Source organism: Eretmochelys imbricata, chromosome 2 (genome assembly GCF_965152235.1).
Source record: "Eretmochelys imbricata isolate rEreImb1 chromosome 2, rEreImb1.hap1, whole genome shotgun sequence".
NCBI lineage: Eukaryota > Metazoa > Chordata > Testudines > Cheloniidae > Eretmochelys > Eretmochelys imbricata.
Window position 1 is genome coordinate 24,942,768 of NC_135573.1, and position 18,423 is coordinate 24,961,190.

General features: G+C 39.7%; 1 protein-coding gene across 3 annotated transcripts in view; it reads left to right on the top strand.

Annotated features, from left to right (window-relative positions):
• Positions 1 to 18,423, top strand: part of TAF2 (TATA-box binding protein associated factor 2) — a 105,167-nt gene that overhangs the window by 48,941 nt on the left and 37,803 nt on the right. For all 3 annotated transcript variants that reach the window (XR_013345073.1, XM_077809859.1, XM_077809860.1), the window contains 6 exons: positions 3,647 to 3,712; positions 6,567 to 6,819; positions 10,157 to 10,297; positions 11,646 to 11,756; positions 15,652 to 15,845; positions 16,708 to 16,847. Coding sequence is in view for 2 of the 3 variants with exons in the window: in XM_077809859.1 (XP_077665985.1) it covers positions 3,647 to 3,712; positions 6,567 to 6,819; positions 10,157 to 10,297; positions 11,646 to 11,756; positions 15,652 to 15,845; positions 16,708 to 16,847 (905 nt within the window). In the remaining variant the exon portion in view is untranslated. The remainder of the gene's footprint in view (positions 1 to 3,646; positions 3,713 to 6,566; positions 6,820 to 10,156; positions 10,298 to 11,645; positions 11,757 to 15,651; positions 15,846 to 16,707; positions 16,848 to 18,423) is intronic.

Here is an 18,423-nt window from a genome sequence, read left to right on the forward strand (position 1 = left end):
TTGTAAATGTTGATAATCTTACTGTATAATTTACCAATTTTGTGATAATAGAATCATAGGCCAGAAGGGACCACCAAATCATATAGTCTGACCATCTGTATATTACAGGTCACCTACAGCAACCAGCACCAATTAACTCAACAACCAAAATTAGTTAGACCAAAATATTACAGCCCACAGGAGACTATGCTGTTGTGTGCCACAGGCAGAGAGCAGGAAGGACCAAGGTGCAGTAAAGCCTGAGGCCTCCATAGTGGCAGGGAAATGATTAAGTGAGATATACCAAGATAATCCTGGCAAGTGACCTGCACCCACACACAGAAAGTGAAAAATCCCAAAGGTCATTGCCAGTCTATCCTGAGGGAAAGTTCCTTCCCAACCCCACATATGGTGATCAGTTAAACCCTGAGCATGTGAGCAAGAACCAGCTAGTTAGGCACCTGAGAGAGAGACTGCTCAGTGCCAGTTTAGAGCCCTAGCCTGCTCCATCCAATGTCCCATCTCCAGGCATGGCCATCACTGGTGCTTCAAAGGAAGAAAATTAAAAAAGAGCAATCCAGAGTATATTCTGGTGGGGGGACATCCCTTTCTGACCGCTGTAGGTGGCCAGCTGAAACCATGAAGCATGACGTTTAGGAACATAAGATGAAAACCAGAAGTGAGCCCTATGGCTGCCAAGCCCTGCCCCCTACCATCACAAGCAACCCCATCATATAATCACATTCATAAATTTGTCCAGCTCCCTCTTAAAAGTAATTAAGTTGTTTGCCACTACAACTCCTATTAGGAGGCTGTTCCAGAACCTCACCTCTGATGGTTAGGAACCTAATTTCAAGTCTGAATTTGTTCATGGCCAACTTATACCCATTTGTTCTTGTGCCAACGTTATTCTTTATCTTAAATAGCTCTGTGGTAAATACCCTACCTGGTATTTACTCTCCCTTTATAGAGAGCAATCATATCTTTTCTCAGCCACTTTTTTGTTAGACTAAACAAGCCAAGCTCTTCCAATCTCCTCTCATAAGATAGGCATTTCATTCCCCTGATCAGCTTAGTGGCTCTTCTCTGCACCTGTTCCAGTTTAAATTAATTACTCTTGAACATGTGTGACCAGAGTTGTACACAGTATGCTAAGAGGTCTCAGTGCTGTGTACAATGGCATTAATACTTCTCGGTCTCTACAGGAAATGCCTTGTCTGATGTAGCTTAGAATCATATTTTCCTTTTTCACAGCCATGTCACTTTGATGGCTCATAGTATCCTGTGATGAACCCACATACCCAGATCTCTTTTCTCCTCTGTCGCTTCCAACTTATGAGCCCCCAGCTTGTAGCAGAAATTCTTATTATTAGACCCTTAGTGCATGACCGTGAACTTTGTGCTATTGAATTTCATTTCATTTCTGTCACTCCAGTATTCAAGGTCATCCGTCTCTTCCTGTGTAATATTCAGCTCCTCTTTTTTATTGAGATTGCCTCCCAACTTTGTATCATCAGCAAAATTTCATTAGCACACTCCTACTTTTTGTGCCAAGCTCATTAATAAAAATATTGAATAAGATTGCTCCCAAGACCTATGTTTGAGTAACTCCACTAGTAACCTCCCTTGAATACAGTAATTCACCTTTCAGCACAATCATTTGCCTTTTTCCCTTTAGTCAGTACCTTATTCACTTGACAGTTCTAGTACCTGATCCTCATCTTCTCTAATTTTACTAATAATTTCCTATGTGGTACTGTATCAAATGCTTTACTGGAGTCCAAGTACATTAGATTTATCTAAAAAAATCTAAATCTAAATTTATCTAAAAAATCAGTTATTTTCTGAAAGTAGGTTAGTCTGGCATGGTAAACCCATGTTGCATTGCATCCCTTTACCTCCTTGAATTTAATTTTTTGTTCCTTCACAATTTGTTCTAATTGTTAAGGAAAGAATAATTGCATAGTACTGAGGTCAAACTAACAGGTCTGTAATTGCCTGGATCACCTTTTCCCCCTTTTTAAAATATAGGTACAACATTATCTTTCTCCAGGCATTGGTAGATGACTATTCTCCCAAATAGATAGATGTATTAAAATCCTTGCTACTGGACTAGCAATCTCATGTGCCAGTTCTTTAAGTATTCTGGTATGGAAATTACTCAGTGCCCCCAACTTGAGTGCATTAAGTTCTTTGAATTCTTCTTCCACGTCAGCTATGGTAATTTTCATTTCTAGAAGCTCATTTCTATCAGCCATACTGACTTCATGCACATGTTCCATATTATCATGCTTATTGAAAATGAAGGCAATAATAATATAATATAATTAGCAGACATATCTACAATGTGTCAAAGAGAGAAAATTCAGAGGAAAAAGCAGAACCCGTCATTAGCACTACATTCACAGGTAATCAGATACTAAGACTTGACAACAAATTTCCAGTTGTTCATCAAGTTCCTAGGCCTTGTAAAAATCTAAACAGAAACTTGTTTGTGTAATATGGAAGAGTTTTTAGTAAATTTTAATTTCTTTATGAATTGCTCAAAGAGAAATGGCTCTGAATGGGAAATCTCCCCAAGAAAGAAGACCAGAAACAACAAGAAATAACTCAAGTCAGACAACTGGATTAAAAAATATCATATTTTCCCCTTCCCTAAAATTATCAAGACTGTATTGATTAAACTGATGAATAAAACAAACCAAATACCTCCCTATTCAGATTGTCTCAGTCTCCTAAAAAGATTTTTTTAAAATCACTTCAGCCTCAACTTTGCAAAGATGTATGTGTGTACTTAATTTTAAGCATGTAAGTACTGTAGTCTTATTTAAAACAGTGGGTCTCCTCATGTGCTTCAAGTTATGTGAGTAAGGGTTTGCAGGATCTTAAATGAGTCAGAGTGGGAGAGAAGGGGAATTAAGTAACTAAAAACAGACCCTTCCCAAAAATCATTTATTTTGTAGTTTTACAAAAACTACGAACATGCATATGTACGCCATGATGTTACCCCACCTTCAGCAAAACATAAATAATCAAAATACACAATGAGAAATTTTAATAAACAAAGCTAAAATACCTCTTCATGGAAGTGGCATCACTGATGGGGTGTTGTCAGGACCACCGGCAGAGAGGACTTTAGAAAGACTGAAATATAAACCCATGACACAGTGCTTCTCAAACTATGAGTCGGGACCTCAAACTGTGAGTCGCAACCCCATTTTAATAGGGTTGCCAGGGCCAGCATTAGACTTGCTAGGATCCAGTGTTGAAGCCCGAGCTCCACCCCACACCCAGGGCAGTGGGGCTGGGGCTCCGGTCTCATCTTTCCCCACCCAACGTGGTGATGCTCGGGCTGTGCCCCTTTCTCCCCCTCCACCCAGGGCTGCAGGGCTCGGACTCTGCTCCTTCCCATCCCCTGGGTTCATGTATTAGTTGTGTTGTCAGAAGGTAGTTGTGGTGCAATGAAGTTTGAGAACCTCTGCTATAACATAATGGTGTTTTTAATAGGTACACGTACTTTATCTCAGTTTTCACAGTGATCACATATTACACTTAATCCTGATTTAAACATGTTATATGTTGTTATATATATAGAGAGAAAGAGTCAGTATAGTTATTCTTCATTTTTAAGGTATAGCTTAAATTGTATCACTTTTTTAAAACACAGAAATAAGAAAAAAAAGATTCCGTTAATGAATGGAGAAGAGGTGGACATGGATCTTTCTGCAATGGAGTAAGTTGGTTTGTTGAAGACAAAGGGACATTGTCTCCTCCATGCTTACATATAATTCCCTTATTAGTATTAATATATGCCCTAGGCATTTTTTAAGGTTTTGGGTGATAATATTTATCTTTCAGTTCATAATTGCTGTTTATTCCTGTAATCCGTATCATTTTTATATTTGTCATTGTTTTTCAATATCTGAGGTTTTATTTTCCTAGTTGGGGATAGATTAGGAAATTCTTATTATTCTGCTATAAATGGGTAGAGTAATATGAGCCATTTTTGTAGAAAGCTCAAACTGGGCATGATAATCTATTGGAATAAATGAAGATGTTCATTCCTGTGCATTTCTAATCATATCTCTAAACTTAGTTTAAAAATAAAATTTAAACAAGTATTTAATAAAGAAGTGTTAATTGCAATTTTAGTTTTGCAGTAGAATTTGTTGCCCTTGCATTAAACTTAGGGAAATATTTGATGGAGCTCAGTGAAGGCCATATGAGTACCTGGATGGATGGATCTATCTTAGATGAGTTCCTGAAATCTGGGATTCATTTATACTTAATCCATCTTGACTGCAAATTAATTATATACAAATGTTTTGTACTGAGACCTATATGCTAAAAGTATATTTATAAACTCTTGTATTAATTCACTTGGAACTATCTTGCTTCAGGGAAGCAGGGTCAGTTCTTGCTGTGAACAAATGCCCACTGTTTTCTCTGTGAGTTTGAACTGATGTTGTTCTCTGAACTACTGAAGGTGTTGGCAACTTTCATGTACTCCTGTGCTGATGAAGGCCAGTGGTCCATTATTGGTAAACACTGTCATCATCTCCATGAAGGAAGGCAGATTGCCTGTTACTCTTCAAGAGAATTAGGGGTAAAAGAATCTGATAAATTAAGCCTAGTTTTTGAACATGTGATCTAGTAATGTAAATTTATAGAGGACGTTTTCATTGGTGAATTTTTTAATGAATAATTTCTACATATTAAATACACAAAAATAATTTGACAAATAGTACAGGTATCATGTACAAAAGAAGAGATGATCAAAATTAACTGTAAATGGTTCTGATCATTTATGGTCATGTGGCTAGGGCACTGCACAGGGACTTGGGAGCCCTGAGTTCTGTTCCTGGATCTGCCAGGGTGTGTGCTTGGGCAAGCTACTTCACCTCTCGGTGCCACTGCTTTCCCTCCCCCCAGAAGTTATACAAGCTAATAAATATAAAGATGCTGTCAAGGTTCCTCCCCCACTCTGAACTCTAGGGTACAGATGTGGGGACCTGCATGAAAAACCTCCTAAGCTTATCTTTACCAGCTTAGGTCAAAACTTCCCCAAGGTACAAAGTATTCCACCTGTTGTCCTTGGAATGGCCGCTACCACCACCAAACTAATACTGGTTACTGGGGAAGAGCTGTTTGGACGCGTCTTTCCCCCCAAAATACTTCCCAAAACCCTGCACCCCACTTCCTGGACAAGGTTTGGTAAAAAGCCTCACCAATTTGCCTAGGTGACTACAGACCCAGACCCTTGGATCTTAAGAACAATGAACAATCCTCCCAACACTTGCACCCCCCCTTTCCTGGGAAATGTTGGATAAAAAGCCTCACCAATTTGCATAGGTGACCACAGACCCAAACCCTTGGATCTGAGAACAATGAAAAAACATTCAGTTTTTTACAAGAAGACTTTTAATAGAAAATAGAAGTAAATAGAAATGAAGAAATCCCCCCTGTAAAATCAGGATGGTAGATATCTTACAGGGTAATTAGATTAGAAAACATAGAGAACCCCTCTAGGCAAAACCTTAAGTTATAAAAAGATACACAGACAGAAATAGTTATTCTATTCAGCACAATTCTTTTCTCAGCCATTTAAAGAAATCATAATCTAACACATACCTAGCTAGATTACTTACTAAAAGTTCTAAGACTCCATTCCTGGTCTATCCCTGGCCAAGCACAGCATACAGACAGACACAGACCCTTTGTTTCTCTCCCTCCTCCCAGCTTTTGAAAGTATCTTGTCTCCTCATTGGTCATTTTGGTCAGGTGCCAGCGAGGTTACCTTTAGCTTCTTAACCCTTTACAGGTGAGAGGAGCTTTCCCCTGGCCAGGAGGGATTTCAAAGGGTTTACCCTTCCCTTTATATTTATGACAGATGCATACATTAAGAGCATGAGATATGCGTATGTTCATTATCGATAACTCTCATCCTCCTCCTGTGCTCTCTCCCTATCCTTTGTTTATTGCTGAGTGTCATCATCTTGCTGTGTTATTGACTTTTACATGATAAGCTTCTTGGAACAGAGGCCTTTACTGGCCTGTAAAGCATTATATATGGCTACAGTGCTATATAATATTGTATTGGAGGAAAACACCCTTTTGGAGGGCACCACTAAATAATTTAATTTGTGGAAATGAAATATGGTAAATGGAACCTTTTGATTCTGGGTCACTACTTTAAATCCTGTGTAGTAGTACTTATGACTTGGATCTTTTAATAGCTTTAGGTGTCTGTGAAATGAGCTGGTGATCCCTGTCAGTTTCCACCATGATAGTTCACCACTTGTTAAAAACCATCAGTGCCATTCTCTCTTATTGGCCATCTTGTGGGTAGTCTTAGCGTTGTTCAGCCATGCCAGATACAGTCTCTGAGGAAAGAGAATTAAACACATCAAGACTATTACCTATTTTGCTGTTACCTGTCATATGGCTAGCAGTTTAGCATGTTTAATAGTGGTTTAGCATTTTTATTTATTTTTTGTTAATTTACAATTAGCTGAGACATCATTTTTATGTACTATTGTAGGCTTACAATGTTTTAAGCTATGAATGTTTTGTGTGTCTTTTTTTAGTGCTGATTCTCCTTTACTCTGGATTAGAATAGATCCAGATATGTCTGTATTGAGGAAGGTAGAATTTGAACAAGCTGACTTCATGTGGCAATATCAGCTTCGGTATGAGAGAGATGTAGTTGCACAAGAAGAATCCATTTTGGCATTGGAAAAGTTCCCCACTCCAGCATCACGACTTGCCCTGACTGATATACTAGAACAAGAGCAATGTTTCTACCGAGTGAGAATGCTGGCCTGCTTCTGTCTTGCAAAGGTGAGATCACATAGCGTAGAAATAATGAGAGAAATCTGCTAGACATTGTAAACATTTGAAAATGAGTCAAAAATCATCATAGTTCTTAAATTGGCTTGATATCTGGCCTGTTTAAAGTGGTTTGCCAAGTATTTTTAACATGACTGATTTGAAAGGAAAGCTTTATTATTTTAATCTGTAAACGGAGACTGCAGAAAGCTTTCATAATAATTGTCAAAATTGAGATGTCAGACATTTAAACCACAAGGGATTTTTCCAGATTTCATTAAGTTGCAGAAATAAAAGAACTTTTGTTTAAAAATTTTTCAGAGAGCCAAAATTTATTTTATTTTGGTGGGAAAGTCCTTGGCCCTTCTTCTGAGAAATCTGGTGAAGTGGTGAATTTCACCTTTATAGCATGAGAGAGACTACTATGTGCATTCAGATTGTTGCAGTATATATCTTTAGGTTGAGTGATGAAAAAATAAATGTAATGTTAGTCTACATTTGAAAATTAAGAATCAAATTGTTGACTTAAAAAAGGCCGGGGAGACAGTTTGGTTACAAAACTAGTAAGTACTAAAGGAGTTCAAATAAAAAGCAAATTGGATATCACTGGAAACCTACAGGTAGAAATGTAAAAAGAGTGAAAATTAAAAAAAAATCTTAAGCATAATCAAGGAGTAGCTGAATGTTTTCTGGTGTGTAATGGATTAATTTCTCTGAACTTCCTTTCTATCATTACGAGAATGTATACAATGTATATCTGTTTGAAAATATGTTTAGAGTAACGTTATTTTCAAAATCAAAAGACTTGTGGCAACATATTTTAGCATCAAAAAATACTAACACAAAAAATAGAAGTACACTTTCTCCATTATGTACTGTCATTGATACAGTCAGTTTCTGACTCAACAGTGACATGCATATTTATTGGAGTGCTCTGAATGAATTCATTATGAAAAACTCAGTATGTCTCTTGCTTAAAAGTGAAAAGCAGAGTAAATTCTGCTGAGTGTAGCTATATGAACAAGTTGATGTCCATGCAAGTGGTAGGTGTTTCACAGAAAAGACAGATCCCAGCCCCCAGAGAGATTATAATCTAAATGATTTGACAGACAAGTGAGGCTATAACATAAACCAGACCGGAGCATGGAAGAATATGATTATGGATATTTGGTTATACAGTTACTGCACACATCTTGATTTGTTTGTGTATATACACTCACACATATATACATATAAATATGCATATCGTCATAATTTTTAGGGGATGTGGCAGAAGAGGTTTTTTCATGAGTTATTTGAGTTAGGCCAGGGTGAAGGTTTGACGTGTAGATTTTGAAAGGATATTCTAAGTATAAAAAGACAAAATGGAAGAAGGTACAGATGTGTGAGGCACTTTGAGTTTGGCATCCTTGATAGTGGAAAAGGCAAAAGGAGACCAGATCAGAGGTGTGTAGGGACTTAAAAACTAGGGAAAGAAATTTGAAGGTCCTCTGCAGCATAATGAGAAGTCAGTCAAATGGAATATCGAGAGAGAAGACATGGCTGAAGCAATGGTTGAGAGAGATTTTGGCTTGAATATTTTTCATTGAGCGATTGGTGACGGTGAAGATAATTGTTTATTAGTATTCAAAATAATTATGTTGCAGGAGTGCCCAGGGTATTCCATTGTGCTAGGTGCTATTCAAAGACAAAGGTAGCCATGGTCCCTATTAGTCCAGAGAAGATTACTGTCTAGTAAAGGGCCAAATTTTATATGAAGGGAGAGGAGGTGATTACTGTAGTTAAGGAAGAAATATGCTTAGGGATTGACAGCAGGAACAGAAAGGTCAATTCTTGTTAAAAGTTGTAAGGAAAAATATATTGTTGGTTGAATATGATGTGAACAGTATAAGTTAGATGGGAACATTGAAGCTGTCCTAGAGCTTTTATATATTCCCTGAAAGTAGAAATAACTGGAGACAAGCTTCTTACCTTGTGGTTTGGAAAACTTGGTCATTCATTTAATTCATGCATGCATGGAAGATTTCCACCAAAGGCCACATGCAAACTATAGCATGTAAATAGAACAGAGAAACAGAAAAAGTGGCTAAGTCAGTGACTGAGAAGGTAAGAAATTAATGTGACTAAGTAAAAAAAAAAATATAAAAAGATACTAAAGATACTGCTGTTGGCTCAATTTAATATAGATGATCTTGGTCCTATAGATCGGGGTGGCCAAACTTACTGACCCTCCAAGCCACACACAACAATGTTCAGAAGTTTGAGGGCCGGAGGCAACTGCCGGAGCTTGGGACTTCAGCCCTGCTCCTGCTGAAGTCATGAGCCCTGGAAGGCATGTCCCATGGGGCTGAAGCCCCAAGAACCCCTCCCCGCTGGGCAGAAGCCAGAGGAGACAGAGAGGGTCATGTGTCCCTCCAGATTTTTGCTAGGGTTTGCTGGCCCCGCTCAGTCACAGGGTGCTGCCAAGCCCTCTCCCTGCATGGCAGCTGCTGGAGACAGCAGCAAATAGCTGGGAGCTGCAGGGAGAGCAGATGCTTTTGCTGCTGCCTCTCCTTGTGAAGCTAAAGCATTGTCCCCTCCCTGAAGCTCCCAGCTGTTTGCCGCTGCCTCTCCACGCAGAGCTAACACCTGAGAGCTTCAGGGAGGGGCTACTGAGGGTAAGAGGGTGGGCATGCCGGTGGTGGTGGTGGGGAGACTCAAGCTATGGGGGGAGGGGTGAATCTTTAAATTGTGTCCCCCAACTCTCAGCAGGCACCAGTCATCTCTGGCAGAAGCCCCTATTCCCACCACCCTACCACAAGATTTGCCTGACTGCAGTCTGCTCATAGTCCATGACTACAGCTAGACAGGAGCCTGAATTGCCTTTTACTCTTGGGGTGGTCCTTTACTCTTGGGGTGGTTGACGCGTGGTTGAAATCTAGGTTGAGGTTATTGGCAGGGTAAATTTGGGAAGTTGTTATTGCAAATGTCTCGTCCATAATTGGCTTCTGTAGAGACAGAAAATTTGGCTTAATGAACAGAAAATATTTGTCTAAAATATAAAAGGAGGAAACAATTAAAAACAGAAATTGATCGTGCAATGGTAATTAGTTGCAGACTTCCTATAAGTAAAATGAGTTCCACACGTTTTAGTTCCAGTGCATAGAAGGTATGTTGGAGATGATATTATATTGATAAAAATATGTTTCTGTTGAAAAGAGTATGCAAGCATATGGAAGAATGCTGTTCATTCTGTCCAATTATTGTATTTTTTTTAATTATTGGAAACAAATATGTGTGTTTTTGTTCAGCCTATGATAAACTTGCAGAGGTGGTGGTAATGTGCCTTCCCTTCCCCCTAATTATATAGATTGCAAATTCCATGGTAAGTACATGGACAGGACCACCAGCCATGAAGTCACTCTTTACCCGAATGTTTTGTTGTAAAAGTTGTCCAAACATTGTGAAGACCAACAACTTCATGAACTTTCAAAGCTACTTTCTGCAAAAGGTAAAATATGTTTTCTCATTGTACTTTTTAAAGATATGTCAAAGGAAGAAGTTTTTTTCTACAAGTGACAAATTCCACAATATAAATAGTAAAAACACTGTCTGAGCCACAAGCCAAAATCACTGGTTCTCTCCACAATCTCAGTCTGACTGTATCTAACTTTGTTATGCTGTGTCTGTTTGTTCCATTCTTGTCAGCAAACAGTAATTTGAAAGTTATAACAGTTCTTCTTTCTGAATAGCTAATAGAGAGCAGGAATCTTTTAAATTTAAAATATATTTCACTATTCAGAACCAAGTATATGGGCATAATAGAGGAAAATATTTTGTGAGTATGTGCAAACGTAATCTTACACAGAACTTATGTTTTTAGTTACCATTGTTAAACAATTTTTGTTCCTCTTACCTAAAGTTAAATATTCATATTATTTGTCAGCTGTTTTTTTAATTAATTGATGTCCAAGAATCTCTTATGACAAATACTATTCAAAAGTCATTATTATGGAATCTGAAGTTGTGCACTAGTTAGCCTGCAGAACAGAATAATCTTTTCACTGTTGCCATTTGTTTTCCCCTCTCCATCCTATGGTTTGTCAAACCCACTTGTTGCATCTAAATTTAGATTCTAAACTTCTCAAGTCAAGGACTGTCTTTTATACTGTATGTGTACAGTGCCTAGCATAAAGGTGCCCCAATCTTTTGAGGCCCCTCCTTGCTATTGTGATAAAAATAACAACAATTGAAATGATTGACAATGATTTCCTGTCAAGCTCTGTTTTTAAAAGAATTGTGGGTTATTGAGTTCTGTTCCATAGGCCTTTTACCTCCTAACTTTAGTTTTAATCACACTTCTTCCACATCCTTCTCCCACCCCTCCCCTCCAAAAATACTCACCCTTTTTCACCATCTCTCTCTCTCTCTCTCTCATCCCAGCCTTCTTTCCTATTCTTGCAGTCTCAAATGCTTTTGGTCTTTGTTTATTCTCTCCTGCTACCTTTAGTGTTGTTTCTCTTAACCCTCCGCTTCCTAAATATTAGATTCTGCTTCTCATGATGTTTCATTTGCCATGTTTAGCCTTATTTGCCTGGCATCAACTTCCTCTCCTGCATACTCAGAGCCATTTCCAGTCTCCATCAGAGCTAACTGTTTTTACAAAATAACTTCACAGTACTTTCAACTAAAAATTGTGCAACCCTTTGTATATAAGGCATGAAGTCTGACTTTCAAAAGCCATCTAAAAATTGCTTTTCGAAATGTAAAACTGTTCATTGCTCATTGTTTGATTTAATATTTAATGTTTTTGGTTTTTGTGCTAATATAATAAAAATTTTATTTTAATCTTCACACAGACTATGCCTGTTGCCATGGCCTTGCTGAGGGATGTTCATAACCTCTGTCCTAAAGAGGTTTTAACATTTATTTTAGACCTAATCAAGTACAATGACAACAGGAAAAATAAGGTAAGGAACCTGTCTGAAAATGTTTGATGATCTATTTTAATGACTCTCTCTTCTTATATGCAGTATATAGAGCAATAGTCTTTTCTGTACAATGCCCTGTGCTACTAACTTATATGTATGTGAACATATAATGTGTGAATATACACACTGATTCAGCAAAACTGGTAATAGATAACTTGGCCTCCATCATTCCTTCCGTGGATCTAGGAGACTGGTACGCTGTCATTGACCTGAAAGATGCTTACTTTCGCATATCGATGTTTCATGGACACAGACTGTTCCTACATTTCGAAGTTGGGACAGTTCACTTCCAATTCACAGTGCTCCCTTTTGGCCTAGCAACGGCACCAAGGATGTTTACGAAATGCATGTCCGTGGTGGCAGCCTACCTGAGACATTGGGGTATTCAGATTTACTCGTACCTTGATGACTAGCTCATCAAGGGCCTCTCCAGGGTCCAGGTCCAGTACAGCATCGAGATGTTGCAAGCCACTTGTCAAGCTCTGGGCCTGTTGAGAAACAAACAAACAAAAATCAACATTGATTCTGGTCCAACGGATAAGAGTTTATCGGAGCGGTGCTAGACTTTACCCGAGCCAGAGCATTCCTGCTAGAGGCCATGTTCAGGCAATATCAGATCTGATTGCCAGTATCACTGCCCATCCACTCACCACTGGCTGGGTCAGTCTCAGACTAGTGGGGCACATGACAGCATGCATCTACGTTTTCCAACATGCGAGACTCAGGCTGCATCCCCACCAGATGTGGCTGGCGTTGGTCTACTCCCCAGCCAGACATCACCTAGACAAGGTCATCGCAATCCCTCCGCGGGTACTTACCTCTCTGCAGTGGTGGTTCGACCTGATTCTGGTGCTGGAAGGTGTGCTGTTTGCGAGCCTGTGACCTGTCTCCCTGATTTCGGATGCATTTGACCTTGATTAGGGAGCACATCTTGGTACACTGCTGACTCAAGGGTTATGGTCTCGAAAGGAGCGTGCATTGCATATAAACATGAGTAAGCTCTGAGCCATCTGCCTGGCTTGCTGTGTCTTCCTTCCCCAACTGTCGGGCTGGGCAGTGCAGATGTTGATGGACAACATGGCCTCCATGTTCTATGTCAACAGGCGGGGGGAGCTTGACTGTTGGCTCTGTGCCAGGACGCCTTCTGTCTATGGGACTTGTGCATCCAGCATGCAATCCACCTGGAAGCCTTGTACCTCTCTGGCATCTGGTACATGCTGGAGGATTGCCTCAGCAGGTCCTTCTTTCACCACGAATGGTCCCTTCACTCACAGGTCATCAGAATGCTCTTCCAGAAGTGGGGAGCTCCCCGAGTGGACTTGTTCGCCACCAGACAGAACAGAAAGTGTCATCAGTTTTGTTCTCTCCAAGGCCTCAGCAGAGGCTCACTGTCTGATGCCTTTCTCCTGTCTTGGTCAGGAGACCTGATGTACACCTTCTCGCCAATTCTGCTCATCAGCAAAGTCCTCTCAAAAATCAAGAGGAACAAGGCATGGGTCATTATGTTCGTCCCAGTGTGCCATCACCAGCATTTGTTCGGCATTGGTTCATGGACCTGGCCGTTGCAGCCCTGTGGCCACTTCCCAGCTGCACTCTGGCAGGATCACTGTCGACTCCTGTACTCGAACCTCGCCCCTCTCCACCTCACAGCTTGGATGCTGCGTGGCTGAATCCAGAGGAACAAGCCTGCTCTAGTCAGGTACAGCATGTTCTCTTGGAGAGCAGAAAGCCCTCCACCAGAGCAACTTACCTGGCAAAGTGGAAGTATTTCTCCTACTGGGCGTTGGAGCGGAATATCTCCCCAACCGAGTTGTCTCTGCAGTCCATCCTGGATTACCTGCTTCACTTAAAGCACCAAGGTCTCGCCTTCTCTTTGATCAAGGTGCACCTGGCAGCCATATTGGCCTTCCATCCTTGCATACATGGTGGTCTCGCATGAGATGTCGATCAGGTTCTTCAAAGGCCTAGAAAGACTCTTTCTGCCAATCCGGGACCTGGTTCCCCAATGGGACTTCAACCTGGTCCTCTTCAGGCTCATGGGTCCATCCTTTGAGCGTATGGCTTCTTGTTCCCTTTCCTGCTTTTCGTGGAAGGTTACATTCCTTGTAACTTTTGCCTCGGCGAGACATGTTTCCAAAATTAAAGCCCTCACTTTGGAGCCCCCGTACATGGTATTCTACAAGGACAAAGTCCAGCTGTGGCCCCATCCGGCCTTCCAGCCAAAGGTGGTATTGCACTTCCGTGTCAACAAAGATCTCTTCCTCCCGGTGTTCTGTCCAAAGCCTCAAATGACCAATGAGGAGACACGGCTGCACGCTCTAGTTGTAAGGCGTTCTACCTGGAGCGCACCAAGTCCTTCCGCAGATCAACCTATCTCTTTATCATGATAACTGACAGGATGAAGGGCCTTCTGGTGTCCTCTCAGAGGGTTTCCAATTGGATCACCACCTGCATCCGTACTTGTAACAAGTTGGCGCAGGCAGTGCCTCCACCAGTAGTGAAGGCTCACTCGACTAGGGCTCAGGCATCTTTGGCGGGCTTCCTGGCGCTTGTCACTATCCAGGACATCTGCAGGGCCACGACGTGGTCTTTGGTACACATGTTTACGATGCATTATACCGTCACCCAGCAAACCAGAGATGATGCTGGATTTGGCAGAGCTGTGTTGCAGTCAACACATCCATGAACTCTTACCCGCCTCCAATGGTACTGCTTGGGAGTCACCTACAGTGGAATGGACATGAGCAAACACTCAAAGAAGAAAAGACTGTTACTTTTCGTAACAGTTGTTCTTTGAGATGTGTTGTTCATGTCCATTCCATGACCCAGCCTCCTTCCCCTCTGTCGGAGTGCCGTCACAAAGTAACTGAGGCAGGGGGAGCCGGCGGCACCCCTTATACCAGTGCATGTAAACACAGCTCCAGAAGGTGTCAGAGCCTGTCCCCTATGGATACCACTGAGGAAAAAACTTCCGGCACCAGTGCATGTGGTGAGCACACACACCTACGATAGAACGTACATGAGCAACACATCTCAAAGAACAACAGTTACAAAAGGTAACCATCTTTTCATGCCCCACTCACCAAGAGAACACTTCAGGAAAATGTTGTCCTTATTTAAATTAAGCAAAATAAGCACAGTTAGGAAACAAAATTTCAAACCAGGGTGTATCGAGGAAGAGGAATGATCTTGTGTTTAAGGCATTGGATTGGATCTCTGAAGGCCAATTCTCACCTGTGCCACAGACCTGTGTCCCAAATCCTTACATGCAAAATTAGGATGATGCTTCCCTACTTCACAAGGATGTTACAAATGTACTACATTGTTGAGGACCTTAGAAGCACTGAGGGGGAGAGAGCTGAACGTGGAAATCCATATGTATCCACCTTAATAAAAAGTGTCCTGATTTTTAGAGGTGCTACAGCACCCATTAACACCAATAGGATTTTGAGTTTTTGCTACCTCTGAAAATTTAGACATCTAAATGTGAATTGAAGTGCCTAATGTAATATACGCATGTTTGAAAGTGTTGGGCCTTATTTCAGATCTAATAAATGAGAAAAACATTCCATTCACAGATTGGGGGGGGCGGGGTCAGAGTGTGACTATTAACAGAATATTCATAGATTTTTATTATATTCTTCCTGCTATGTTAAGTTCAAAAGTATGTGCACTAGCAACTAAATCGTTCAGTTTAATAGTCAGTGTTTTATTTTTTGATGCAGTAGGTGACTCTTTAGACTGCTATTAGCTAAACATTTAGTACAGGAGTAAACAGAACTAAGTGCTTTATCATTGTTTGTTTTATTGTAAAAAAATAAATGATGCAATGTGCTCTGCCTCTCTTTGTTCAATTGATGGTCCTTTGATTCAGTTTTCAGACAACTATTATCGTGCTGAACTGATTGATGCACTAGCCAACTCTGTAACTCCTGCAGTCAGTGTGAACAATGAAGTTCGAACTCTGGATAATTTAAATCCTGATGTTCGACTCATACTTGAGGAGATTACCAGGTTCTTAAATATGGAAAAGCTTCTGCCCAGTTACAGACATACCATTACAGTCAGGTATGATTTAATAATTTCTAAAACTTATGCAAATATAAAGAGAGAATAGACCTAGTCATGTTTAATGTTTTGTTTTGCTTTTAATTTCCTACATCCTGCTGTTAACACTGATGTAATCACATTGAGCTTACTTTCCCTAGTCTTAAATGATGTGTTCTCTTTATTTTAAATAACAAAAAAGGACATTAACAAAATGCAGGAAAATATTTTTTGGCCGGGGGACACTAAAAGGCATGCAAAAAACATTCTTTCATTTAAAAAATATTTCAAGGTATGTAAGATATTTTTAAAACCATAGAATTAAGAAAACTTGAAAATAGGAAGAAAATTAAAACCTCACAGAACAAATAAATGCAAAAACTAGTGTTAATGAAACTTTAATGTTGAAAAATTAAGCACTCAAATCATCAAAATCTAAAAATCTGCATTTTTAATGGCAATATTAAATTATCACGTTATGTATCCCATATTTATTATTCACAGTAAATTTATGAAGATTATGCAAGAGAAACAATTGGGACAATATATAGAATACAAAACTTAATGGGCCAAATTTTCTGCCGGTGTATATTGGAGCAACTCCATGAAGCCAAGAGGAGTGAAATTGCCCCGGTAGGGAATTTGGTCCAGTGTTTCTGTCTACTCTGTAAACTCATCTTTTATTAATTTTGTGTGCCTACAGCCCTGACAACTATAAAAACCCATGGTGGCATAGTAAGTTGGATAGTTTTATCCTAGAAAATTTGCAGTGAAGTTTACAAATTAATATCATAATATTGAGGAAAATAGCTTTTTTCACGGAGATTGATATTCCAGAAATTTACTGTAGATTGTCCTCCTGTTCACCCCCACCCTCATCTAGCTGTCTGAAAGCCATTCGTGTACTTCAGAAGAATGGACATGTCCCCAGTGATCCTGCTCTCTTTAAAACATACGCAGAATATGGACACTTTGTGGACATCCGAATAGCAGCTTTGGAGGCAGTTGTTGATTACACAAAAGGTAATTTTTTTAAAAAAACTTTCAATCATTGCATAAAATTCACATGCTAATGCAAAACCTGAACAGTGACCTTAATAATTTTAAGCAGAATAACTTTTCAGATGAAGTGACGCCATGACAGTAGATGAGCCAATGTGTGGATAAAAGAGAGCATAGGATTACTATTAAGGTTTTTGCCCTTACGAGCATGAGTTTCATGAAGTTGGGATGAATATTGCTTTTCAGTATCTCCTGAAGATAGAAAGAAATGCCTTATGGAAAGTGTTTTTGATAGTATGATAGGTGATATAGAAAGGTGAAGAATTCCCTTTACTTATTTTCAAGATTTAAAGAATTTGAACAAGTTGTGTGTTTCTTGATGCAACCTTAGTTTTTGCTTTTGCTAATAGCTTATAATACCATTTGCTGGATTATAAATTGGAAGACAGAGGCTCAGCTTGGCTGGCTATTTGGTTGATTGTGGTTTTCTACCCCCTTACGTGGCTTATTTATAGCATGTTTCCATTTTGAAAAGATTATTTGCTTTTATTTATTTTTTTCTTTGTTTAAAGTGCCTATAATAGGTCTGAGGTAAGTATTCTTTACTGCTTGAAAAATATTGTGTAACTTTCTTCTTAACCATCATTTGAAATTAAAACACCGCACTAGCAAACTTTCCAGAGGCTTTTGGAAATTAAGGTTTTAATGATTTATGCAAATGCATAGTTAGCACTAGCTTAACCTGTTCATTAGTCAATATGGCTAGGATCTTGTCTTTCTCTGTGCACAGATTAGAGCGACTGAAGTATTTGCAGGTTATTTCCGCCCAGCGGCAAACTCCTTGAAGTTCTGTCTCTGCAAACAAAAGTGGTCAGGGCTGTTCTAGGCCTCCAACTTATTCCTTTACAAATTTAATACTTCATTTTTTTCAGGTAATTGTGAGCTTCCCTTCTCTTTTCTTATTTGTTTTCTCCTTCTGTAGAGTATATTTTGAGGTATTTTTCCCCCTCATTGACCCCTGAGAAGCGGGTTTCCTTCCCACTCATGATATGTTTCATCTAAATATAACCCATCCAAGGAACAAGTGTTGCACAAGTTGGATTTCAAAGAGAGCTTAGAATTTCTCTTTCAAATACAGGGCATAAGAGACCTTAACCTTATTTGTGTCATTTCACACAAAATCTTCTGTAGCCATGTACATAAGAAGATGTATTGAGAAAGTATTCTAATTTCCTCAGAAGACCTACTCTCTGAGGGCATCAAGGCCATCTTCCCAAGGTTGAGAACAACCTCCAGAAGGGAGAGGGCTTTAGTGCATGAGATTCACAAAGCATCATTCTAGTCTTCAGTCTTCTCATTCACCAGACATTATGGTGTAGACTTGCAAATATATTTCAGTGTTCCTGTCACTGATATTCAAATAGGTATTCCATAGGATTCAGAAATTGTTACACTGCTCACTATTTTCCTCCTTAAGTAAGGATTAGTGGAAATATTTGCTGGAGAATGGAAAGCTTACTTACCAGCTCATTTCCTCTTTAGTAATCTTGCCACTAATCCGTCCCACCCAATGGAAAGACAGACTGATACACACAAT